This window comes from Vicugna pacos, chromosome 22 (genome assembly GCF_048564905.1).
Source record: "Vicugna pacos chromosome 22, VicPac4, whole genome shotgun sequence".
In the NCBI taxonomy this organism is placed as follows: Eukaryota; Metazoa; Chordata; class Mammalia; order Artiodactyla; family Camelidae; genus Vicugna; species Vicugna pacos.
Genome location: NC_133008.1, coordinates 29545160 through 29570795, shown reverse-complemented (window position 1 = coordinate 29570795; position 25636 = coordinate 29545160). Strand labels below are relative to the sequence as shown.

The 25636-nt window shown below is 51.2% G+C and overlaps 1 protein-coding gene across 2 annotated transcripts; it reads right to left on the bottom strand.

The window, feature by feature from the left end:
- Window positions 1–3544: 3544 nt before the first annotated feature.
- On the bottom strand, window positions 3545–25353 carry PLIN3 (perilipin 3). 2 transcript variants are annotated; one of them, XM_031689677.2, is made up of 8 exons: window positions 25208–25353; window positions 22754–22835; window positions 18955–19153; window positions 18674–18756; window positions 14424–14721; window positions 9023–9222; window positions 7292–7417; window positions 3545–4405 (listed from the first exon to the last, which is right to left on the bottom strand). In XM_031689677.2, exons 2-8 carry the CDS (start codon window positions 22817–22819, stop codon window positions 3962–3964), a joined length of 1416 nt encoding a protein of 471 aa, XP_031545537.2. In that variant the 5' UTR covers window positions 22820–22835; window positions 25208–25353; the 3' UTR covers window positions 3545–3961. The 2 variants fall into 2 exon arrangements, with proteins under 2 accessions (XP_031545537.2, XP_006206436.2); XM_006206374.4 differs by having other exon boundaries at window positions 25234–25306.
- Between the last annotated feature and the right edge of the window lie 283 nt (window positions 25354–25636).

The following is a 25636-nucleotide window of genomic DNA, read 5'->3' as shown; positions in this document are numbered from 1 at the left end:
TTAGCACAGTGCATGACACACAGCCAAGTATTCATTATTAAGTGTCGAGAAACGGGTTTTCTGTGGCATCTAATTTTGAATTTGTAGGGGAGGGTACAGCTCAGTGGAAGAGTGCATGCTTAGCATGCATGAAGTCCTAGGTTCAATCCCTGTTACCTCGACTAAAAATAATAAATAAATAAACCTAATTACCGCCCCTCCCCAAAATAAAAGTAAAATAAAATAAAATAATTTTGAATTTGTAATTGCTTGTTCTTTTTCTATTTCCCCTAAATGTTTAATCTTTTTTAACATAATTGACATATACCATAGTTTTAGGTGTACAACATAACAGTTTGATGTATGTATATATTGTGAAATGATCGTCACAATAAGTCCAGTTAATACCCATCACCTCACATAGCTAACAAATGTTTCTTTTCTTACGGTGAGAAGTTTTGAGACCTACTCTCTTAGCAACTTCCAAATACACAGCACAGTATTGTTGACTATGGTCACTATGTTGTACATTACAACCCCAGACTCGTTCATCTTATAACTGGAAATTTGTAGCTTTCCACCACCATCACCCATTTTACCCATTCCCACCCCAAATGTTTAATCTTCAAATCCAACAAAAATGGACACGCCCAATTATTTTAACCATCCACTCGATGTATGTCCAACATGTGCTATGCAACAAGTGAAAACGGGAGTCCTGAGAGCAAAAGGCAACTTGCCAGCCTTTCTATCCACCAGGCAAAGGATATACTATTTGTGCCCATTTTATAGATATGGAAACTGAGGCTCAGAGAGCCATGTCCCATGGAAAGGGGCAGAGCTGGAATTTCAGCCCGGACTGATTTCAGTTCCACACCTGCTGCCTTGTCAATCTCCCCATGCCAGGCTGGGCTCCTCCCATCTGTGATTTCTGAACAAATTTCTGGAGTGAGCTGAGCCAGTGAAAGGAGCATGCAAGGGCAATCCCAGACGGTCCAGCCCCTGACAGGGGGAGACCAGCATGAGCTTAAAGCCACTCAGAGACCTCTTGACCCCCAGGAAAAGGTCAAGGTCAAGGTATTGGCGAAACCAGTCTTGCCATCCCCTGTATCTGCCCTTCCTCCCTCCAAACCAGCAAGCTGGTTCCCCCTACCTGTGCCCCCACCACAATTAGACAAATCAAAGGTTCAGACTTTGCAAAAGAGAAGACCCTGCCTCTTCCCACCCCACTCTTTAAGACAGAGTGGATTTCCCCAGAGCTACTGATGTTATTTATTTTATTAAGTAAAGAAAAGCCTACTGTACAGCACAGGGAGCATTCATAGCTTGTAATAACCTATAATGGAAAAGAATATGAAAAAGAATGTATATATGCATAACTGAATCACTTTGCTGTACACCAGAAACTAACACAACATTGTAACTCCACTGTGTTTCAATAATTTTTTTTAATTATAAAAAAGAAAAGCCTGCACTCTCTCATCTGTCTTTAAAGGAACAGGCACAAGAGTAGACTGGGTACTACCCGTGAAGAATAAACAAATCTCTAATTACATCACAGTTGACTTTAGGAGGTAATGTCAGAAAATATGTTTACAAGCCACCAGGTTAGGGCTCACTTGTTACACAGCAATAGCTGACTAATGCACTATATTTTGCAGCTGGGAGCAATGCAGGTCCAGAGCAGGGAACCTTGGCAGCCCAGCTCCTCCAGCAAGTTGGGGTGTGTGCAGAATGCAGGGACCCTCTAGGGCTCTGGGGCCGGCCTGCCTGGGTTGAGGCCCAGGTCCACCACTTACTGGCTGGGATACTTTGAGCAAGTTATTTGACTTCTACCTGACTCAGTGCCCCCCATCTATAAAATGGGAAGATTAGTTTTATCTACCCCAGAGGGTTGAGATGAGGGGGGAGCTAACATCCACCACCTGGGTCGGGATGGTACCCAATGCAAGCTCAGCATCATTAGGGACAAAACCAGATTTGCTCCCAGACATGTTAACAGCAACCTAACACCTACTTTGGGGAACCTCTGACTTATTTAAGCACACGAGTTTGGGATGAAACCAGCTAACTCGGTGGTTCCCATCCAGGGGTGATCCTGCTCCCAGGGGACACTGGGTGATGACTGCGGGGTCCTCCTGGCATTGAGTGGGTGGAGCCAGGGATGCTGTTCCACACCTCCAGTGCCCAGGATGGACCCACCCGCAGAGAAAGGCCCAGCCTCAAATGTCCACAGCACCATGGGGAAAGACCTGGGATTCTGCATTACAACTGCACTGAGCCAGATCTCATGATAACACTGAGGGCTAGAGAGACAATGGCTCCCCCTAGGGCCACACAGGAGGGACTAGGAGATGACCAGCGGACCCACGTCCCATCACCAAGCAGGAGTTGGGCGTTGCTGGGCCAGCACAGGACGTCCGGCCCTCCGGAATGTGTAGTAAACAGGAAAAAGCGTAAAGCGGGGATTCCCAGTCTGCAGGGTTGAGATGATCAAAAGGTTTGTGTGTGAAGCGAGCGGAGCCGACCAGAGCCATGTGAATACCGTGAGAGGCTCCGGGCCGAGTGTTTCCTCTGAGTAAACACGAGCGCAGCAGTGGGAACACGGCCAGGGACAGACATGGACAGAAAGTTAGGAAACCCCGAGCTGGGTTCTGTTCAGGCAAACTTGAACTCCTTGCGCCCAGAACGAATTCCCTGCCGCTGCTGTAACAAGTGACCACCAACACAGAGGCTGCAAACACCGCACACGCATCGTCCGATCGTTCTGGAGGTCAGGAGTCTCAAGTGAGTCTTACAGGGCTAAAATCCAGGTGTGGGCAAGGGCAGGGCTGGTCTTTCCAGAGCCTTTGATGTGGGTGGGGAGTGGGCTCTGTTCCCTGCCTTTTCCAGTTTCTAAAGGCTGCTGCGTTCCCGGGCTGGCGGCCCCTTCCTCCATCCTCACAGCCAGCAGTGCAGCCTTTTCCTGTCCCAGATTCTGACTCTGCTCCCTTTCCAACCCTCCCGCTTCCCTCCCACGAGAACCCTAGTGATGAGGGTCACCCAGACAGCCCAGGACCACCTCCTCACCTCTAGATCCTTAATCAAATCCCATCTGCAAAGTCCCCTTTGCCACATGAGGGAACACAGTCACAGGGCCCAGGGACAGGTCCTGGAAGTGTCCGAGGCTCAGCCTGCCACACGGTTCCCCAGCATGTCTGGAAAGGCCCAGAACAGGAAAAGCAGCAGGCTCCTCCCCTCCGCTGGATGCCCAGGATGGGACACAGCGGGTGAGACTCCAGCACATGGGGCGGGGGGAGATGAGAGACCCCCACAGCCTGCTCCTCTCCAGGCCAAGCAAGTGTGCTGAGTGCATCGCCGACAACCCAGACGGACTTGTGCGAGGCACTGGGCGCTGACCTTCAGGCTCAGTGGCAGGTCCAGCCCTGATCCATTCACTCCCTTGGGAACCAACCAAAGAAGGGGCCAAGAAGGCCACACAGAGACCCCACAGTTGCTCAGCTGCTGGGAAAAACACAAAAATGAACGTCCCCCTCCAACACACACACACACGTGCACACATATATACATGGCCTACACTTAGCTGCAGGTAAAATTTATTAAGGCAACACTGGAGCTCTGGGCACCTACGGCTCGCAGGCCTCAGCCTCGCTCTACTCGAGAATGAACGTCAGCCCCCCACCCCAGCCCGAGGAGGCCCACCTCGAAGCCCGGAGTCCAAGCCCCTTAGCTAAACGCTGATATGCAGGGGCCTGGGTGTAGAAAAGGGAGTGAGATGTAAGAACTATATTTCTGGTTTTTAAGGAGGAAAACACATTTTTTGGAATTTTCTAGAATTTTTTTTTTTCCCTGGAAACTTCTCCCCACCAACTGATGTGAGGTTCAGAACTCACTTCCTCCAAGCTCAGAGAGGGTGAGGGACTGGTTGGTTCTGAGGACCTCACCCTCCCGAGGTGGCAGCTGAGATGAATGGCAGGAACCTTTAGGAATCTGGTTCCAAGCAAGGCTCGGGGGTAGGGAGCTCAGTGCTGCCTGCTGGCCTTTCCGGGAGGATGGAGCCCCCCGAGCTCTTCTCCTGTCTCTCCTCCTTCTCTTCTGGGCCCTTCTCCACAACTCCGGGGGCGAAGGGCCCCACGAGCCACATGATGGGTGTGTTCTGGGCCACATACTCCACCATGTGGTCCAGGGCCTCTCGGGCCCTGGCCACCTGCTCGCGGCTCTGCGTCAGGACGCTGCTGGACAGGTCCTGGAAGGAGTGGACGCCGGAGAAGGTGGCTTGGAGCTCCTCCACTTGGCGGCGAGCCTGCAGTGCCTGGTCCTTCACATGGGTGGGCAGCCCCTGGAGGCTAGAGCCCAGCGAGGCACAGGTGGTCTGCAGCTGCTGGGCGACGTCACGGAACATGGTGAGCGTCTGGGACTCGACTTGCTAAGAAGGGAATGGGGTGGGAGATGATCAGGACCCTTCGCCTTGGGGTAAGTGGACCCAAAGCTTGGGAGAAGCTGTCAGGCACAGCAGTTCAGAATACCGACTCCTTCAAATCATGTTGAGATAATCACCACTCAAACTAAAAAACAGCAGGGAGGGTGTAACTCAGTGGGAAAGCATGTGCTTAACATGCATGAGGTCCTGGGTTCAATCCCCAGTACCTCCAGTAGAAAATAAATAAATAAATACACCTAATTAATTTCCCCTCCACCCCCCCAAAAAAAATCCCACTGGGGAGGTGGGAATACCTCAGTGGTAGAGCACATGCTTAGCACGCATGAGGTCCTGGGTTCAATCCCAGTACATCCATTAAAAAAAACAAGCAAAAAATAAAATTGAAAAACAAGCACACACATTTTCCCCAGGAAGACAGCCAATAAGCATGTGAAAAGGTCTTCAGCTCCTTCACTCATTAGGGAAGTGCAGCTCAAACCCACAGGGAGACACACCTCACCCCCACTGGGGCAGCTGAAGTCAAAAGGACAGATACTGGCAGGTGTTGGCAAGGACAGGGGGAAACTGGAACCCTTGTATGTTGCCGGTGGTGCAGTCACTTTGGAAGACAGGCTGGCGGTCCCTCGAAGTGTTAAACTGTAGCTACACTATGACCGAGCAAGTCCGCTTCCAGGGGCTGGCCCAAGAGAAATGAAAGCACACGCCACGCAGAGACTGGTACATAAATGCTCAAAGGGACGTTACTCACAGGAGCCCAAAGTGGAAACAGCCTGCATGCCCGTCAGCTGGCCAATGGATGCACACAATGCGGCCCAGCCACACATCAGAATATTCCTCAGCCATAAAATGGAGAAGCCCTGACGCTCGCCAGCACATGGAAGGACCCTGAGAACACGGTGCTCAGTGAGAGAAGCAGACACAGAAGGACACACAGCGTGTGACTCCATGGATGTGAGACGTCCAGAACAGGCCAGTCCTCAGGGACAGAGAGTGGATCTGCGGTTGCCAGGGAGCGGAGGAGGGTGGGAATGGGGCGTGGCTGCTAATGGGGACACCATCTCCTTCTGGGGTGACAGAATTTTCTAAATGAATTGTGGCAATGGTTGCACAACCCATGAATATACTAAAAAACACTCAATTGTACACTTTTTTATATATTTATTTTTCTTGGGGGGGAGGTAATTAGGTTTATTTATTTAATGGAGGTACTGAGAATTGAACCCTAGTCAACTTTAGTCAATTGTGAATATGTGAATTACATCTCAATAAAAAATTTAAAAAAATTTTTAACGGAGGTACTGGGAATTGAGCCCAGGACCTCGTGCATGAGGTCTACCACTGAGTGATACACCCACCCCTGTCAAAAATTTTAAAAGTACAAAATACTGAATTATATTTCAATAAGACTGTTTCAAAAAGTTTTTTTAAAAATGAGAAGATCTGGAAGAACTTTCTAGGCAGAAGTTGTAAACAGTAGGGGAGACTGCAATTTAGATCAAAGATCAGGTCCTTGAAAATCTCCCCAGCCAGGGAGGAGACTGGAGCGGCCTGGGACGTGAGACTCTGCCCCGAGCTCCGGCAGCTGAGGGCTCTGGACTTGAACCTGGCAGGGAAGGGCCAGTGAGAGTCTCGCTCTTCCGGCTGCTGTGGTTCAGCAGCGGGCGGTGGCAGGCGGAGGGGATGGTTTTACGCAGTTTGGGTCTGAATGTTGAACAGTTTTGCATTTCTAGAGATTTTCATGGTATCTTTATGAATATCATTTTTGTAGCACTTACGACATGCCTTATATATCAGCTCATGTGTGTGTTTAAAATAACTCACATACCAGGAAACTCACCCCTTTAACTGTACAGTTCAGCGATTTAGTATATTCACAAGGTTGGGCAAACACCGTCTCTAATTCTAGAACATCCCACCACCCCAGAAGAAACCCTTCCCAGGAGCAGCCCCTCCCACCCCCCTCCCAGCTCCCCACAACCGCTGCCCACTGTCTGTGTCTGCGCTGGCCTGTTCTGGACGCCTCACATCTGCGGACTCACACGCTGCGTGTCCTTCAGTGTCTGCTTCTCCCTGAGCACCGTGCCCTCAGGGTCTGGCCCCGTTGTCCTGAGAGTCAGTTTCTCTCTCTCTCTCACGGCTGAGTCATGTTCCCTTGTGTGGAGGGACACATTTGTTTATCCATCATCTACGGATGGACATTTGGGCCATTTCCACTTTGTGGCTGTTGTGAAGCATGCTACTGTGAACGTGTATGTAAATTTAGTTCTTTTCACCTTAAAAACCCTGCAGAAGGTCCTGCAGTGCACTCACAGATGGGGAAACTGAGGCCCAGAGAGGTTAAGCTGAAAAGCTGCAGTGCTGGGACAGTCCCAAGACCGAGGGACTGCCATTTAGAATGAGGTGTCAGAATTGTTTACGGCACTCATTCAGTGAAAGCTGAGATGAGAGACAGCACAGGTGGCAAAAGTCAGGGCATGTACAGGAGGCCAACGCTTGGAAAAGCCTGGAGGGACCAGGGAACGTTAGTGAGAAGCTGTCACTAGAAGCCAGGTGGGGGAATGTGAAGGATGTGATGGGTGCTGAGATGGGGGAGAGAAGGAGTCAAGACTCAAGTAAATGGGGCACAGCTTAGAATTTAGCAGGTCAAGACATATCCCTATCAAGCGCCTCCTGGCTCAGAAGCAACACCCAGACTCAAAAGTGGAACTCCAGGAGGGCTTCCTGGAGGAGGTGTCATCGGGTCCTGAAGGCAGTTAATGGGAGGTGAGGCTAGGGAAAGTGTTCAAGGCAGGTAGGTCCATGGAGCAGAGGTGCAGAGAGGGGAGTCAGGGCCCCAAGCACCCTATGCTGCCCTCTTCTCCCTGCAGGTACCTCTGGCTTGGCCGGGTTTTCCTCTGTGCCCTGGAGTCGCTTCTGGTTCCAGCTGAGCCACATCTGGTGTAGTTTCTCTTGACCCTCCACCAGCTTCTGATCAACTCCCTGCTTGACAGTTTCCATCTGCAGCAGAGAGAGCAGTGAGAGAGGGTGAGTGCCTCGCAGCTTGACCAAAGTCAGCAGAGCCCCTGGGAATCCACAGGGATCCTGGGAGAGGCAGGATTCCAGAGGGAGCCTGGGGGCCTCCGTTCATCTGAGATGGGGAGGGGAGGGGGGGCTGTTGCTCTCACACAGGGTTACCGTGGGCTGTGGGCGTCTGGGTCACCCGCATGCTCATGCCCCATGGTGCTGGCAAAGAAGGACTCACCCAGATTCTCTGCAGCTCCTCCCATCTTGTCTGCTTCTCACCCCCTGCAGTGGGCCTGGCCACCTGGCTGCCTTTGCAATGGAATGCGAGCAGGTGGAGCGCCAGCAGAGGCTGAGAAAGCACTTGCAATGGAATACTCCTCAGCCTTCAGAAGGAAAGAAGTTCTGACACTCGCTACAGCATGGATGGACCCTGAAGGCAGGATGCTCAGTGAGAGAGCCAGACACCCAAGGACAAATACTGAGTCCACTCACAGGAGGTCCCAGAGGAGTCAAACCCACAGAGACGGCAAGTAGACAGTGGGGGAGGGGCTGGGGAGTCCGTGTTCAATGTGGACAGAGTTTCAGGTTGGGAAGATAAGAAAGTTCTGGAGATGATGGAGGGGATGGCTGCACAACAGTGTGAATGTGCTTAATGCCACTGAGCTGTGTAGCTAAATTTGGTTAAAACGGTCAATTTTGTTACGTGTATTTTGCCACAATTAAAAAATATTAAAAAAAAAACAGAGGAGATAGTACTTAGTAGAAGTTAAGCAAAGAGGAAATAAATTAGGCATTTAGCTCTTTAGAGAACTGAAAAATTAAAAACCTCAGCGGGCAGGATTTGACTGCTAAGAGGCAGGAGGGCATCCTGGGAGAGGATGGAAACGCTCCACATCTTGACTGCAGCAGGGGTCAATATGTGTAAAACTCCTCAACCGTACACTTTTTAAGGGGATGATTTTTACTATATGTAAATTATACCTCAGTAACAGTGACTTCAAATGAATACAGAAAGAGTGCTGATGCATTCTCGCTGTACCTGGGTCCCTTGGACCACAGCCCCGGTGGGGCTGGGGGGAGCCTGAGCTAGCCTGACTGAGGAGGAGCCACATCACGGGGCTCAGCCTCCAGCCGACCTGTCACGGGCTGAACTGCATCCCCTCCAATCTCACATGTTGGAGTCCTAACCCCCAGGACCTCAGGATGTGACTGCATTTGGAGGTGTTGTCTTTACAGAGGTCATTAAGTTAAAATGAGGTCACGAGGGTGGGCCCTAATCCTGCATGACTGGTGTCCTTATAAAAAGGGGAGATTAGGCCACACACACGGAGGGACGACCACTTGAGGACGTGGGGAGAAGACAGCCATCTGCACTCCAGGGAGAGAGGCCTCCAAATGAACCAGCCCTGTGACACCCCAATCTCGGACTCCCAGCCTCCAGAACCGCGAAGCAAGAAACGTGTGTTGTCTGAGCTGCGGTCCGTGGGAGCCCGCCCAGGCAGACGTGCGGAGTGCTGAGGGCTGAGGCGCCAGTCTTGGGAGGGGTTGGCGAGCGTGCCTGCTGCCGGCCGGGGCCCCCGGGTCCCCCGCAGGCCTCACCAGGCTGAGTGCCTGTGACAGATGTAGCAGGGCCTCCTGGGCCCTCTGCCTGGTGTGCTGAAGTTTGCCCAGAGAGTGAGCGTAGGCCCGCTGGCGCAGCCTCTCCGACAGGGAGCCCAGACGCACGAAGTAGCTCTGCTCCTGCCGCTGCTGGGACACTGAGGCGATGTCGAAACCCTCCAGGGACGTGGCGAGGCGGGCTGCGGTGGGGCGAAAAGGCAGACGCACCATGAGGGCCGAGGTTATGATCAGGTCTGCCACTCGCAAGTGGGAGAGGATTCCCTTTCTTGGTTTTCCCCATCTGCGAAATGGGTATGATGGGAAATGAATGTCCCAGGATCAAGAGACTGTAGACTTAGAGGGTCAGCAAACTCCAGCCCTCAGGCCACATCTGCCCACCTCCGGTTTTGTACGACCATGAATACAACCACACATATTCATTATAAGCTGTCTATGGCTGCTTTCAAACTACAACAGTGCAGTAAGTGGCCTCTTGGCCTGCAGAGATAAAAGTATACATTATCTGGTCCTTTACAGAAAAAAACCTGACTGATCCTGTATTAGAGCCCAGCAGATATTAACAGCAGTCACTCTTTCACGACGTCCTAGGTCTTTCACATGCATTCTTGTGAAATATTAACAACTCTATTCGAGAGGCACTGTTTTTACAGATGGGGCAACTGGGGCTCAGAGAGGTCAAGCGACTTGCCGAAAGTCACACAGCTGGGAAGCCACAAGTCAGGATCTGAAGCCTGGCCCCACGTTCTTAATCATGATACTTGATGGGAGAAGCCTGAGCCACAGAAGAACCATCTTCACAGCATTTAGGAAAAGTCAGGACTATCTAGTCCAGAAATGCTCGTGAAGTTACAAGACAACAGGACAGAAATCCACCTGTCTCGATAATTCGACCTTATCTTACCCTGCTCTCTTTAGACTTTAATATAGCAGTGATTTAAGTCTGAGCTTTCTAAGTAACCTGATCTGGGTTTGAATCCAGTCCCACTAGTTTGCCAACTTTCTAATGCCCTATGGCAGGGGCTGCAAATTATAGCCTCTGGGCCAAATGTCACCAGCCTTTATAAATAAAGTTTTATTGACACACAGTCACACCCATGGGTTCACCTATTGCCTAGGCTTTTGTGTTACAATGGGAGAGTTGCGTAGCTGTGAGAGTCTGTATGGCCCCAAAAGCCAAAATTATTTATGGCCTGGCCTGTGTCGGAAAATGTTTGCAACCCCCTGGTCCATGCATAAATGACTTTGCCAGTAAGCCTCAGTTTCCCCTTATGTCCAACCACCGGAGTCAGAACTGCCTGAAAGGTGAAATTTGGATTACCCTATGCTCAAAAAGGCACACAAATGAACGAACATTGAGCTACTTTTAGTATCCACTTATGGTTTGTTTCTGGTAAGTGACAATGTTTCCTGCTAAAAGAATCTGGGGACGGGGATTAAAAGAAGAATATCAAATAAGCAGAACAGGGCGTAGCAACACATGACCAAGATAACGCGAGGAAAGCGCTCTGGTCAGGCGGGAACAGCGGGCTGTGCTGGTGACTGAGCGAGCTCGCCACTTCGGCCACATAAATAAGCCTCTCCTTTGGACTGGGCACTGCTCCAGAAATGAAAGACGGTAGAAAATCAAGCAACAAAATCCCACAGCCTGCCGTTAACCCCTTGCTCAGTCAAGGTAAATCTTCCATCAGAGGAATTCTGTTGTTTCTATAACCAGTATGAAATTCTGGAAGAATATACACTAATCCAGGGATTAATAAACTTTTTTTTTTGTATGGGGCCAGCTCAGTCAACATTTTCAGCTTTGCAGGCTGGACTGTGCTTCAGTTAGTCAACTCTGCCCATGTGGTGCAGAAGCAGCCTTAGAATAAATGCAAATGAATGGGCATGGCTGTGTGCCAATAAAACTTTATTTACAAAAGCAGTCGGTGGGCTGGATGTGGCCCGGAAGTCATCTCACACAGTCACCTGGGGAAGAGGAGGTTACAGAAGAATTTCATGATGGCATTTAAAAAGACTGAACAAACTATATTCAACACCTTGTAATAGCCTATAACGAAACGGAACATGAGAAGAAATATATGTGTGTATACCCGAATTGCTACGCTGTGCTCCAGAAACTAACACCACATTGTAAACCAACTATACTTCAATCAAAGAAGCCTTAATCCAAAAAAATAATTAAACTGAAAATTAAAAACATAAAAAACTGAACAAAATACCAAACACTGGGGACATTTAGAGGCAGTAAAATTAAAATCGGCATTTTGAGGGAGGAGGGTATAGCTCAGCAATAGAGTGCATGCTTAGCACTGGGTTCCACCCCCAGCACCTCCATTTAAAAAAAAAAGAGTATGCTTCTGAAAAAAAAAAAAAAGCGACATTTTGAGAAAAACAGACTCTTCCCCAGTCTCCCACTAAAGGCAGGTTTGCAGAGACTAATTCAAAATCTGGCAACATTTTGAACTGACCCTGAGGTCCAGAACTTCTCCACGGCTTCCGGGAGCCCCGGCGCTCTGCCCTTGGAAGTGAAAACAGCTTTGTTATTTAGGCCAAGGAGGTCTGGCAGAGCCCAGGCATATCTGAGCAAGCCGGCAGGGCCCCTGGAGGGGGCGGCGCCCTTGGCACAGGAGAGGACCCGGAGAGGGGGTGGGGAGCAGGGCTGTTCTGGCCTGAGCCCACGAGCAGCATCCTAGCTCTAACTCGGCACTACAAGAGCTCATGTCTTTGCCCACAGGCCACCCCAGTACCCCGAGCACCAGTGTGCAGTGACTTCACCCTTAGTGGATGGATACAAAGGAAAAGCGCAGAAAATCAAAGCTGGTCGGACAGATCTGTCCTCCGCAGTGTCTCCCAGCAAACCCTGCCTCTTCTACTTCCAGGTGCCAAGACCCACAGCTGAGTCTTACTCGGTCTGAGCACTACGAGGAGTCAATAGGCCCTGAACTTGGGGTCCAGGATGGAAGACATCAGCCAGGGCCCTTCGCTCAAGAAGTGCAGGGTCAAGTTTTGAAAACTCAAACAAGTGACATGCTACACTCAAGACACATGCCAAGGGACTTAAGATCACCCGCCTGGAACATCACCCTGCCTGGAACAGCTAGTTTCTCCAGAAAGCAAGGGAACACTGCTTTCTGCCGAGGATTCCCAGGGAGAATCATGAGGGCTCAGGGCCAACTCAAAGAGGGTTCCAAGCAATCGAAAATGATGGGACAAATGAAGTGTCAATAAAACAAGTACCTCGGAGAGTAAGATACTGTGTTAATACATGGGTTCAAACCTATAGCATAAAAACTTGCTGTCCACCGGTGGAGGGTACTGTTGACCATGTGATGCCAAATAAAGGGGGGAAGTTGGCCACTTGTCCTGCTTTTCCTCTGTAAACTGGACCTTGGGGGAATCAAAATTGCAACACAGAACTTTGTCCAAGGAAGTTTCCAGCTGACAGAGAGAGAAGTGCTGCAACCGAGGACAGCGACACGTTGCAGTCCCAGTGGGTAGAGATTGGAGATAATGATTCTAGGAGCCGCCCACCCATTAGGGAACCACGTGATTCCATGTCTATGAAGTTCTGGAACAGGCAAAGCAGTGGTTCTCACCTGAGGGCGATCCTGCCCCAAGGGGACACTGGCTTATGTCTGGGGATGTCTGTGATTGTCACGTTGGGAGGGTTCCTGGCATCCAGTGGGTGGGGGCCAGGGAGGCTGCTCCACACCCCACAGTACTCAGGACGGCCCCCCCACAGAGGACAACCCGATCCCGATGACCACAATGGCGCATTTGGGAAACCCTGATCTACTCTGTCTTCAACTCTTTCCAGTTGTTGCAAATGTTTGGCAACTCATTCAAACAAAGCTCTGGCCACCGCTGGAGCCGAGAGACTGCTCCCTCTGAATGGAGGTGGGGTCCAGTTACACGTGGCCTTACCGGCCCTCGCTCCCTTGCTGCTGTGGGCGCTGGAGTCTGCAACGCTGGCACAGCTGGAAGTTCCCGGCACGCCCAGCTCTAGGTGGGGCCAAGACCGACCGCAAGAGCCAGGGGCATGAGACCATGACTAGGACTGGCTGCTTGATCTCAGCAGTTTCATCCCCAGTTTATCTGCTTCCCGTCATTCCTGCCACCACCGGGTCCTGCCCCATTACCACTCACCTGGACTAGAACAGTCATCTGAACCCTGACTCTGGCTCCCACCCCTGCACTCCAGCCTGTCCTCCCTGCAGCAGCCACCAGGGGGCGCCTGTGAGCATCCAAGCCAGGCCCCGCCCTCCTCTGCCCACAGCCCTCCAGGGCTCCCACCCATTTGGGGGTAAAAGCCCTCATCTCCCGAGGCCCCCAAGGCCCTGCATGACCTGACCTGTCCCCTCCCTACCCTCTCTTTCTCCCTCTCTCACTGCTCCAGGCACAAGGGCCTCCTCACTGTTCCTCCCACACACCAGGCATGGTCCTGCCCTCCTGCCCCCGGGTCTGTTTTCCACACATCTCTGCCCTGACATCTGCACAGATGGTCCCCTTCCTCTGTACACGTCTGGCAAACGTCACCTCCTCAGAAACATCTCTCCTTTAACCTGATTTCTGTATACTTTAGACTGCAGGTTCCATGAGGGCAGAACTTTGTTCACTGATGTATCTCTAGGATCTAGAAGTGGGCTTGGCATACAGTTGGTGCTCAAGAAACACCTGAACAAACAGATGCCGGTGGGGGAGGGGAGAATCAACAGAGAAGTGGTTGAGTGATTTTATTTGGGGATTTGAGCACCTGCTGAGTGCCAGGCCCCATTCCAGACATGGGACACAGCTTCTGCTTTGTGGAATTAATGACCAGTGCCAGAGAGAAAAGACAGAGCCGAGCCAGCAGGTGGGGGGCTCATGACACAATATGAACGAGGGACCGTGCAATTTTAGAGGCCTTATAGGGAAATGGCATTGGAGCACAGAGCTGGAGGTGGAAGGGAACAAGCCATCTGCGTGTTAAGGGAATAGAGTTCCTGGTAGAGAGAACAGCCAGTGCAAAGGCCCTGGGGTGGAAACACTGTCCAGGATCAGCAAAGAGGCCGAGTGTGCCTGGAGCAGAATGAATGAGGAGAGGTGGGTAAGTATAAGAGGGCCTCATGGAGGAATTGGGCATTTACCAGAGGGAGGTGGGGAGGTGGGGGCTCTGGAGGGCTGTGGGTAGAGGCAGGGCCTGACCTGAGTGCTCACAGGTTCCCTCTGGTGGCTGCTGTAGGGAGAACAGACACTGGGAACCAGGGCAGAGGAAGTGAGCCCTGGGTGGCTCAGACAGGGAGGGTGACGTTGGATGGGGAGAGGTGGCAGGGAGGAGACCATGTGATGAGAGGGACCCTTTGTCGAGAGGTCTGGGGAGGGGCCCCAGGCCCAACCTTACCGAGCTCAGCATCCGTCATGGGCAGGTGGTTGTCCACCCACTCCTCCGACTTGCCCAGCACCGTGTCCACCCCACTGAGCACCATCTGGCCCACGCGGGACCCCATGACTGAGTGGACGCCGCTGGTCACCATGGACTTGGTCATGTCCACACCACTCTGCACAGCACCCCGGGTCACATCCACTGCCTCTGTCACTCGGGAAGCCACTGTGTCCTTGGCACTGGACACCGTGTTGGACACAGCCTCTCGGGCCCCTGACACCTTAGATGACATGAGCTCCTTGGTGTCCGCCAGGACCTACAAGAAAGGCCAGCATCAGCATCTCTGTCCTCCCTTCGTACCTGGGCACCCACTCTGTACCCTAACCCCTGCTGGGCCAAAGGGGGCAGTTCCAGCTCCTGGCTGACCCTGAAGGGTGGATGCAGTTAAGATCCCATGATCTGGAGCTGGATGGCCTGGTAAGAGTCCTTGGCTTGATATGACCCAGCTGTGTGGTCTCAGGCAAGTCCCTCTACCTCTCTGTCTCCATTTCTTCCTCCCGTGGTGTTATGGGCTGAACTGTGTTGAAGCCCTAACCTCCAGGACCTCAGAATGTGACTGTACTCGGCGATGAGATCTTTACAGCAGTAGTTAAGGTAAAAGGAGGCCATTAGAGTGGGTCCTAATCCAATCTGACTGGTGTCTTTATAAGAAGAGGAGATCAAGACACAGACACGCACAGAGGGGAGACCACGTGAGGACGGAGGGAGAAGATGGCCGTCTGCAAGCCAAGGAGAGAGGCCTTGGGAGAAACTAAGCCCTGCCAACACCTTGATCTTGAACTTCCAGCCTCTACGATTGGAAGAAAATTAATGTCTGTTGTTTAAACCCCCAGCCCTCCCCCAGCTGTGGCACTTCGTTACGCAGCCCTAAGCGGCTAAGACACAACGGTGGGAACAGAGCCCGGCTCAGCCACGGGATCAGCACAACAGCGGAAATGACAGACATCCGTGGACAGGACCACTCCAGTCCCGCGCTGGGGGGGTGATCCTGTTTGGATCACTGTGCTAAGTCCCTCAAGACACTGCTTCTCATCTGGGGATTCTGCCCCCACCCAGGGGATGCTGGGCAGCATCTGGGGACATCTGTGGTCCCCACAGCTGGGAGGCTCCTGGCATCACCTGGGCAGGGAGCCAGGGAGGCTGCTCCACACCCCACAGCACCCCGGACGGCCCTGCAGAGGATGACCTGATGCCAGCGTCAGTGCTGCCGAGTGGGAGGGACCCAGCTTTAGAATGGGACGCTCAGCTACACTAAAGGAGAGACTTTAGGCACGTGCCCAAATAACCAAACATTTTATTAACTGCCAATTTAACACAGTAAACCTTAAACTCCCCGCAGCAAACGGGTGACATGCCCAAAACATCAGTGCATTCTGTGGATTCCTGAAGCTCCTATTAAAACATTAAGAGCCAACGCTCAAAAAAAAAAAAAAAAAAAAGAGCCAACACTCAGTATGAAGCAGTCAGCGTTCTGAGCCCTCAGGTGATGCCCCTTCAGCAAACCTCCAAGACGCGTACTCATTCCACAGAAGAGACATCGAGGCTGAGCAGCTTGCCTGAGGGCTGTCCAGGTGCTAAGGGGCAGAACCTGGACTTTAACCTGATATTTTGATTCTAGAGCTTTTCACTTTAACTAGTCAATAAGACAGTCAGGAAATCAGTTACTTTTTCCAGGAAGAGCAAATATTTTCAGCTTTGCAGGCCAGAGGGTCTCTGTCCCAACTACCGAACCCCGGCAGTGTAGAGCAAAAGCAGTCGTGGCCAATGTGTTAACCACTGGGTGCGGCTGGGTGCCAATAAAACTTTATTTACAAAAACAGGGGCGGGGCCAGACTTGCCCACCTCTGGAATCGCTTTTCATTGTATCCTTGGAGAGGCAGCTCCAGCACACAGCGGGTACTCATTGATCAACGCCTAGGGTTCTAAGTTTTTCAATAGATCTCTACGCCTAGAGTATGCTGGAAAGTTAAAAATCACGCTGGTTTCTGGTCCTACTCTTCTAAGCTGGCACCTGTCTCAACACCTTGACCCTCCTACTCACAGGAATTAGTTTCTTTTGGGGGAAAAAGGCGTGACTGTCAGGTGTGAACACCAGCACAAAGCTCACTGAGCACACTGTGTCCTCACACTGGCCCGGGTTCAGGTCTCAGCTCTGACAACACCAGTTTCACAGAACCAGGGAAAGCTACCTCTTCCTGGAGGGGGACCTCCTAGGGCCCACATCAAGACAGCCTCCCACACAGCCAAGAGCTCAGAGCGGCTGCCCTGTTGGACACCCTTGTAGAACACCACCCTGAGCTCAGCCCTTCTATAAATGGAAGGAATGCTGGCCAGCTGAGGCCCCAGCAGGACAGGAGGAGAGCGCGAGCATCCAGCCCTGAGGAGGTGGCTCCTGGGCCATGTTTCTCCATCCTTCTGTGGACGTGGCAGTTTTCACCTCCCATCATGCTCAGCTTATTAACAGCCTCTGGGCTAAGACGGGTTCAAGTCCTGTTCCAAAGCTCCCTAGCTCTGTCCTTTTCTGTATAAACAGGACGGGTGTGCCCCCAGGGGGACATGATGAATAGCAGTCCTTGGCCAACAGGAGGTGCTCAATAGCTAGCAGGTGAATAAGTGGCTTGACAAAGCAGGTGGTCTCAGCAAAGAGCCGCAGGGACCTGGATGAGTGGCTGGCCGGACCCAGTCTCCCCACCAGGAAACAACTATTTCTGGTGGGAGAATTCCCACGATGAACAGGTATGCCTGAGTATGGCACTTCTGTCCCACCAGGCAAAAATGGAGAGAGCACGTGAGCATTTAATAAGCACGTACTATGTGCCAGGCTGGATGAGGGGCTCTGGACAGAGCAGCAAAGCAGATGGCCTGTGCCCTCGCCCCAGCTGGGGAGGAAAATAGGCAATTAGATTCCACACTGTCTGAAGCGTTTTTTAAAAGCTAAAGCAACTCATGAATAATGCTGCAATGAGCATGCAGGTACAGCAGCCAAAAGGTGGAAATGACCCACGGGTCCATTGATGGGAGTGTGGATAAACAAATCACGTTTCCCCCAGAAATTCTGACACCTGCTACAAGATGGATGAACACTGAGGACATGATGCTCAGAGAAATAAGCCAGACACAGGACAGATACTGTCTGATTCAACTCAGGAGGTCCGGAGAGGAGTCAAATCCACAGAGACAGAAAGTAAGATGGTAGGGGCTAGTGGTTGGTGGGAAGGAGGGAAAGGGTGTGGGGTTTCTCTCTGGGGTGATGAAAATGTTCTAAAATGGATGGTGATGGCTACACCATCTGAATGTACCAAAACCACTGGATTGTACACTTTAAATGGGCAAATTGTACAGGACATGAGTCATAGCTCAGTGAAGCTGTTAAACCAAAAGGCTGCAGCAGCACCCCAGGACCATGCTGACTAAGACGGGAGCCACAAGCTGCATGTAGCTATTTCAACTTAAAACAATTAAAATTGGCTATTTAAAATTTAAAATGATGAAAATGAGTCACTGAGTTCCTCAGTCATACTAGCCACATTCTGAGGGCCCAGCAACCACATATAGCTGTTGGTTTCTGTACTGGACGAGGCAGAGAAAGAACATGTACAAAGTTCTGCTGGACAGAGATGAGCTTGAAGGACTTTCTTTAAGAGGGAAGAGAGGGCCTCTGAAGAAGTGAGATCAGAGCTGAGACCCAAATGCCTGGTCCACAAAGCGGGAACAGCACGTGCAAAGACCCTGGGGCAGCACTGAGATGGGTGTGGTCACTGTATTTGTCTCCCCGGCTTGCCGCCCCGGAATGAAAGTTCCAGGAGGGCAAGGACTCAGTTTCCACCACTGTGTCTGGTACATGTGGGCACTGATGTTACTGAACAAGAGGATGGAGGCCCTGGCGGCTGGAATGGAGCAAGTGAGGTGGGCAGGAAGGGCAGGGAGGTAGTGGGGCCAGACCAGGTAGGGCTACGTCGGCCATGAGAAGGGCTTTGGCTTTTGTTCCGTGCAAGGTGGAAGACACCAGGGGGTTTGGGGTACACCCTATTAGTATTTAGAATGTTTCTCCAGCTGCCTGTTGGGGGTGAGGGAGACAGACAGAGGAGGGGTCAGCGAGGAAGTTGCCACACTTGTCTGCTCTGGTTAAGGTGAGACTCCATACCCAGGTAGGCCCCGTCTCAGCTGAGCAACGCCCCCTCCCCACCCGCATGACAGGGGTCAGTCACCTTCTCCGGCGGCTGCTGCAGGATGGGCAGATTCTCCTCCAGCTTGTCCAGCCCCCTGTGGGCGTACTCGCTGGCAGATGTGACTGCAGGAGTAGGTGGGTAGGGGTGCGGGCAAAACAGACAGTTGATGGTTACCGCGCATGCGCATCCCCGGGGGCAGCGTTCTGCCGGCTTGGGGGAGGGGCCAGAGGTGGGCAGGCCCCGCCCCGCCCCGCCCCCCGCCCCGCCCCGCCCCTGAACAGCCAGGAGGGGAAGGTCCGCGCTCTGTCGGCTTCACTCACGCTGGGGCTCCAGCTTAGACAGGATGGGCTGGGCCCCGCTGACCGCCGCCGCCGTGAGGGTCTTCACGCCCTTCTCCGCCGCATCACAGACGGTCTTGACGTGCGGGTAGCTCTCCTTGGTGGACGCGTAAGCGGCGGACACCACGTGGCAGGTGGAGCTGATGAGGGGCATGCTGGCCACGCGGTCCACCACGCTGGGCTACGGGGAGGCGCGGCTCAGGCCGGGGAAACGGCTCGGTTCTCCACCTCGCTCTGCACCCACGCGGTGGAACCAGCCAGGAACTCGGGGTTCCGCCATGCACTTCCTTTCTCTCCGCCCTGCAGCTCATTTGTCTGAACGCGCACTTGGAGCCCACCGTCTGCCAGGTGGCGACAGGACACAAGAGCCCCACTGTCCTGGAGCTCAGGGTCTAAAACTCAGATCAGCAAACTATGGCCCTGAGGCCAAGTCCCGCCCACCACCTGTTTTTTGTTGTTGTTGTTTTTTAATTCTTGTCTGGTTTCTTCCTAACGACATTGTTGCAATCTAGTTCGCACATCATAAAATTTCACCATTTTAAAATGCACGATCCAGAGGTTTTGAGTGTATTCACAAGGTTGTGCAACCCTCATCACTGACTAATTCCGGAACTTTGTCATCACTCCAAACTCCGACCCTATTAACAGCCACTCCTTATTCTCCACTCCTTCCTGCCTCTGGCAACCACTCATCTCTGTTTCTGTGGATCTGCCTGTTCTGGAAGTTTCACATAAATGGACTCACACACCAAGGGGCTTTTTGTGTCTGGCCTCTTTCACTGAGTAATGTTTTCAAGGTTCATTCATGTAGTAGCATGGGTCAGTGCTACATTTTTTTTTTAATTGTGGAAAAAAACACATAAAATGTACCATTTAAACCAATTTTAAGTGCACAGCTCAGTGGCATTAAGTACCATTCACCCTGTTGTGTAACCATCCCACCATCCATCTCCAGGCCTTTCTCTTCTCTCCAAACCGAAACTCTGTCCCCATGAAACACTGACTCCCCATCCCCCCCCAGCCCCTGGCCCCCACCTTCTACTTTCTACCTCTTGGATTTGACTCCTCTAGGGACCTTCTATAGGTGGGATTACACAGTATTTGCCTGGCTTCTCACTGAACAAATCTGCAAGGTTCATCAATGTTGCATCGCATGTCACTACTGCATTCTTCTACGTGGCTGAATGATATCCCATTGCTGTCTGGTTTTGTAAATAAAGTTTTGTTGGCACTCGGCCACAGCCATTCCTTTACATATTGAATATGGCAGCTCTTACCCTACAAGAGCAGAACTGAGTAGTCGTGATAGCTCTTCTGAGCCTCAGTTTCCCCATCCATAAAATGGGAATTCATTCCTGTCTTGAAGGAATTGCCAAGATGACCCATGTGAAAATGAAATCAGAAGACAACTCTCACAGTATTACTTCAATTTTACAGAAGGGTAAACTGAGGCATGGAAAGGCTAAGTAAGTCACCCAAGGTCACAAAAACAGCCACTGGCGAAGCTGGACTTTGGATTCAGGCAGTCCTCCTCCAGGGTTTATCCAGGAGGTCTCTTCAGAAGCTAATCCCGAATTTACCACCCAATTCAGCAATTCTGTTCCTAGGGAATCTACCCTAGACACAGGAAAACACAGGTCCACATAAAACTGCTACATAAATGTTCATAGCAGCCTTATTCATAATGGCCAAGAAGTGGAAACCACAACCCAAATGTCCATCAATTGCTGAGTGGATAAAGAAAATGTGGAATAAGGCATGTTTTTAAAAATATATCACCTCAAAAAAAAAAATCACCTCCAAATGGCTGATAGGTACAAGAAAAGATTCTCAACATCATAATCGTTAGAGAAATGCAAGTCAAAATTACAATGAGATACAACCTCACACCCTACAATGGCTGGAATGGCTACTATCAGATAAACAGAAATTAGCAAGTGATGGTGAGGATGTGGAGAAATTGGAACCCTTGCTCACTGTTGCTGAGAATGCAAAATGGTGTGGCTACTGTGGAAAACATTGTGGTTGATTCCTTAGAAAACTAAAAACAGAATGACCATTTGATCCAGCAATTTCACTGCTGGGTATATAGACAAAAGAACTGAAAGCAGAATCTCAAAGAGATGGTTGTATTCCCAAGTTCAAAGCAGCATTATTCACAATAGCTAAAATGTGGAAGCAACGCCAAGTGTCCATCGACTGATAAATGAATAAACAAAATGTGGTTCATCCACACAATGGAATATGATTGAACCTTAAAAAGGAAGGAAATTCTGACACTCACTGCAACATGGATGAACCTTGAGGACGTGACGCTGAGTATAATAAACCAGACACAAGAGGACAAAGACTGTGTGATTCCACTTATGAGGTACGTAACACAGAAGGTTCTACATTCATAGACTGATTCTTATTCTACTTATATGAGATGTCCAGAATAGGTAAATCCACTGGCAGGAAGCAGATCAGTGGTTGTCAGGGACTGGGGGAAGAGGAGAACAAAGTGACTATTAACGGTTATGAAGTTTCCACTTGGGATGATGGAAAAGTTCTGGAATTAGGTAGTGATGATGGTAGTATACTGGGAATATACTTAATGCCACTGACCTGCACACTGCAAAATAGGTAAAATAGTGTATTTTTATGTGTATTTGACCCCAATTTTATAAAAGGAACGAAGCACTAACAAGCTACAACATGGATGAATCTCAAAAACATACAATCTTATGGTTACCAGGGAAAAGGGGTGGGAAGGGATAAATGTGGGAGTTCAAGATTTTGAAATATTAAATACTATATACAAAAAGAGATGAAAAACAAATTTCTTCTGTAGAGCACAGGGAACTATGTTCAATATCTTGTAATAACCCTTAATGAAAAAGAGTATGTGTGTGCGTGTGTGTGTGTATATATACATACATATATGACTGGGACATTGTGCTGTACACCAAAAACTGACACATTGTAACTGACTATACTTCAGTTAAAAAACCAAAACAAAAAACATTATGCTCAGGGAGAGAAGCCAGACATAAAAGGGTTTCATATCATATGTTTCCATTTATATGAAATGTCCAAAATAGGCAAATCCTGAGAGACAGAACCTAGATGAGTGGTGGCCCAGGAGGAGGGGGAACAGGGAGTTGACTGTTAATGGGTCTGGGGTCTCTTTTGGGGCAGATGAAAAATGTCTTAACTGTGTGGTGGTGATAGCTATCTAACTTGGTAGTTAACTAAAATCATTGAGTAGTACCCTTCCTGGTATGTGAATCATACCTTATTTTTAAAAAGTTGTTTATTTTTATTTGTTTCTCAGGGGGGAGGTAATTAAGTTTATTCATTTAATTATATTTTTAATGGAGTTGCTGGGGATTGAATCCAGGACCTTGTGCATGCTAAGCACATGTTCTACCACTGAGCTATACCCTCCCCCCCACAAAAAAGATATTTATTAAAGGGACCTTCATTTAAATTGGGGAGAGGAGGTGGAAAAGAGACTGACTTCCTAGGAGGAGGACCTTAAGAGAACCTGCAGAGACAGGGAAGATGTGTCTGGGGGAGTTAGGCAGCTTCAGCGTGGCACTCCTGTTCTCCCAAGAGACCTTGGCATCCCCAGTTCTCCTACCTCCATCTGCTAGTGGGGAGCCAGTTAGGGCTTGTACGATGGCTCTCTCCAGCCCACTCAGAGAGTATTGCTCGAGCTTCCTGCGCTGCCAGCAGCTCGCTGCCGCGGCACCGCCGCATGGGAAGATGCGTCCCACAGACCACAGACCTTCCTCACCTGCTGTATTGGTTCTCCTGCTGTCACCTGGGTGCTGGCGGCGGCTTCTGTCTCGTCAGCAGACATTTCTCAGACACAGGAACTGTGAACAGAAGGACTAGTCGGGGCACAGCCTGCTCCCTCCAGGGGGAAGTCCGGATTTACACTGCCCTCTGACCACCTCGTCACCACCATCTCCTAAAGCCCTGCTCACAACCCTTAACACGCCTGTTCAGAGCGGGTGCTGGCTCAGCAGGGTAGAAGTCTGCTGGTTTGACAAGCTCCCAGGTGCGGCTGCTGCAGCCGGCCACCAGGCCACACCCAGACGGGCAAGGTCTGCACACAGCCCTCCAAGGTACTCTGGGGGACACTTACGATGTGAACCCTCTGTGGACGGCAATTTGTCAATTACCACCAGGTTTCAAGAGGCATATTCCCTTTGACCCAGAAACCTCATTGCGGGGACAGCCCCACACCTGTACTGCCACGTGGACAGAGATGTATGGACCTGTGTTAGCCACAAGAAGACACTGGAAACAACCTGGTTGCCCAGCAAAAAGGGACTAAAGAAAGTAAGAGTGGCAGCCCAGGGCGGTGGCAAAACAAAGAGTAGAAACTTACATGTAATTGACAAAGTTAAGATACTGTGAGGAGACAAAAGATGTGAGTGGGGTTAAAGTTTTTGCTTGTATTTGCACAGAATCTTTAAAGAGTTAACAGTGGCCACCTTTCAGGGAGGAAGAATGGGTAGCTGGGGCCGGCCTCAGACTTTTGAGCCAGGTAGATAACATTACCTGTTCCAAAAAAACAGTTAGGCTTAAAAAAAAAAGTTAGACCATGCCTGACTACTTTGAAGACCAGTCGGGTCAGACTCAGGGATGTGGGGAGGGCGAAGGAGGCTCCCCAGTTGAATCTAATGGACACGTTTGCAGGCACCATGGCAGCCACAGGTGTGCTCCACTTTCCTGGCCAGGTGAGATGAGAGCATTTTCAGATTAGATTTCAGGAGTCCCAGCTCTAGCCATGCTGTGCTATGTTGGGCAACAAGCAACCCCTCAGCTGGCCTCACTCCTCTCATCTCTGTAAAATGGGGCTAAAGGTAGTGCCTGCCTTAAGGCTGGTTCCCTACGCAATTCTGGGGTGAGCCTGTGGAGAACCCCTGACCTTGAGTCTGAGCATTTCCTTCCAGACACCAAGTTTTGCCATCCCCGCAAGTGGGATCTGGCAAACTGATGTTTTGAGGGCACCAGTTCTGGAGTTCAAACAGGGTTCTAATCTGGGCTTTGCAATTCCTTAGCTGTGGGGGCTTGGAAAGACAGCACCTCCTCTGGGAGTGTCACTTGCCACATCTATGGGGTGGGGATAATCATTCCCAGCTCAGAGTCCCTATGGATTGGACGAGAGGCTGCACATATGTCACTTAGCTTGGTGCCTGAAACATAGTAGGTGCTCAATAAACAGATCCATTTCACACCACTCTGCCTGCCACACAGAAACAGGGGAGCCAGCCAGGAATGAGCCTCTGCTTGGTACAAAAGTCCCCCAACTGGGAAGTGGGGCCAGGAGGCACACCTACCCCTGGTGATCATCACCTTACTCCTTTCTTTCTCTCACCTTCCCTGGGCAGCTTAGAGGTCCTCCCTCCCATCTCCTTTGGCCATCAATCCCTCTGGAACCAGCTTAACCAAGGGCGGGCACTGCAGATGTCAAACACCCCCAATACAGTCCTTGGGGTCAGCAACCTGCCTGCCTCTGGCCCCAGCTGTGAGAGCAAGAGCTGGTGGGAACTGGCTGGAGTCACGTAGCCGTGCAGCTGTAGGCAGGGCTGCTAAGATCCAACTTCCAAAATTCTCCAGGCCCAGGCAGTCATTTTTCAAAGGTCCCAAGGACTCCTACAAGGGGTAGGCCTTCTCATCCGCCACTTTGTGCAATCCATTGACCACAAACCCCCAGTTAAAGGGGGCGGGGTTTGCCCAAGACCTCATCAGGGTCAGCTGCTGGGCCAAAAGGAGAGCAAGGGAGAGGCCAAGCCCCAGGCGGTCAAACCATTTGAAGGGGAGGGGGCTTTGCTAGGCAGAGGGATTGCCGCCGGATGGGGTGGGGTGGGGGTGCCGCTCTGAAGACCCGGGAGGGCAGAGTTTCTGTGCGGAAAGGAATGGGCTACGGCTTCCCTCCAAAGTGTGTTTGTAAAGCAAGAGAATGTGGTTTGGGACTGGAGACTTTGCCCCGCCTTGATAATGCCACATCGAAGAAGCCCTTTCGTGCGCCCCCCACCGAAAGTCCCAGATATTGAGAGGAAAGAGTTTGAAAGTCTGAGCCTTTTTCAGAAGTTGGAATTTTGGTGGGGGGAGGGGCGCTCAGCCCAGGTTGGAGACCCCCTCCCCTGGCCACGGAGACAATCAGAGCCCGAGGAAAGGTCCTCCCCGCCCCTTCCTCCCTTGGGGCGCACCAGGACTCAGCGGCCCCTGCCCCTACCTCAATCCGGGGACCCCGCCTCTCACCGCGGTCAGCGAGACGTCCAGGGCGTGGCAGCCACTACTTGAAGGCCAGCTCCAAAACTGTCCTAAGCCAGCGCAAAGTGGGCCTTTTATGTTTGGGGGCGGGCACCTGAGAGTGACGGAGCGAAGGGCCAATCCGGTTGGGAGTCGCGCCAGGCCACGCCTCCTCTCCGGGCCCGGGAAGTTGGAGCCACAGGCGAAGTCCGCGGATGGCCGGTCTTGGCCGGCCGCTCGCGCCCCCCCAGCCATACCCTCGGTGGGCGACCCCTGTACGACGCCGGATCCAACCAAGGGACGTCCCCTTCCCATCAGGGACCCTATGAATTCGGCCCTGGGATGTGAGTGCAATCCTGGGGTCCCCCGCCCCCTCTTTCTCCAGTGGCCAAACCGAGGCTGTGAGAACTGA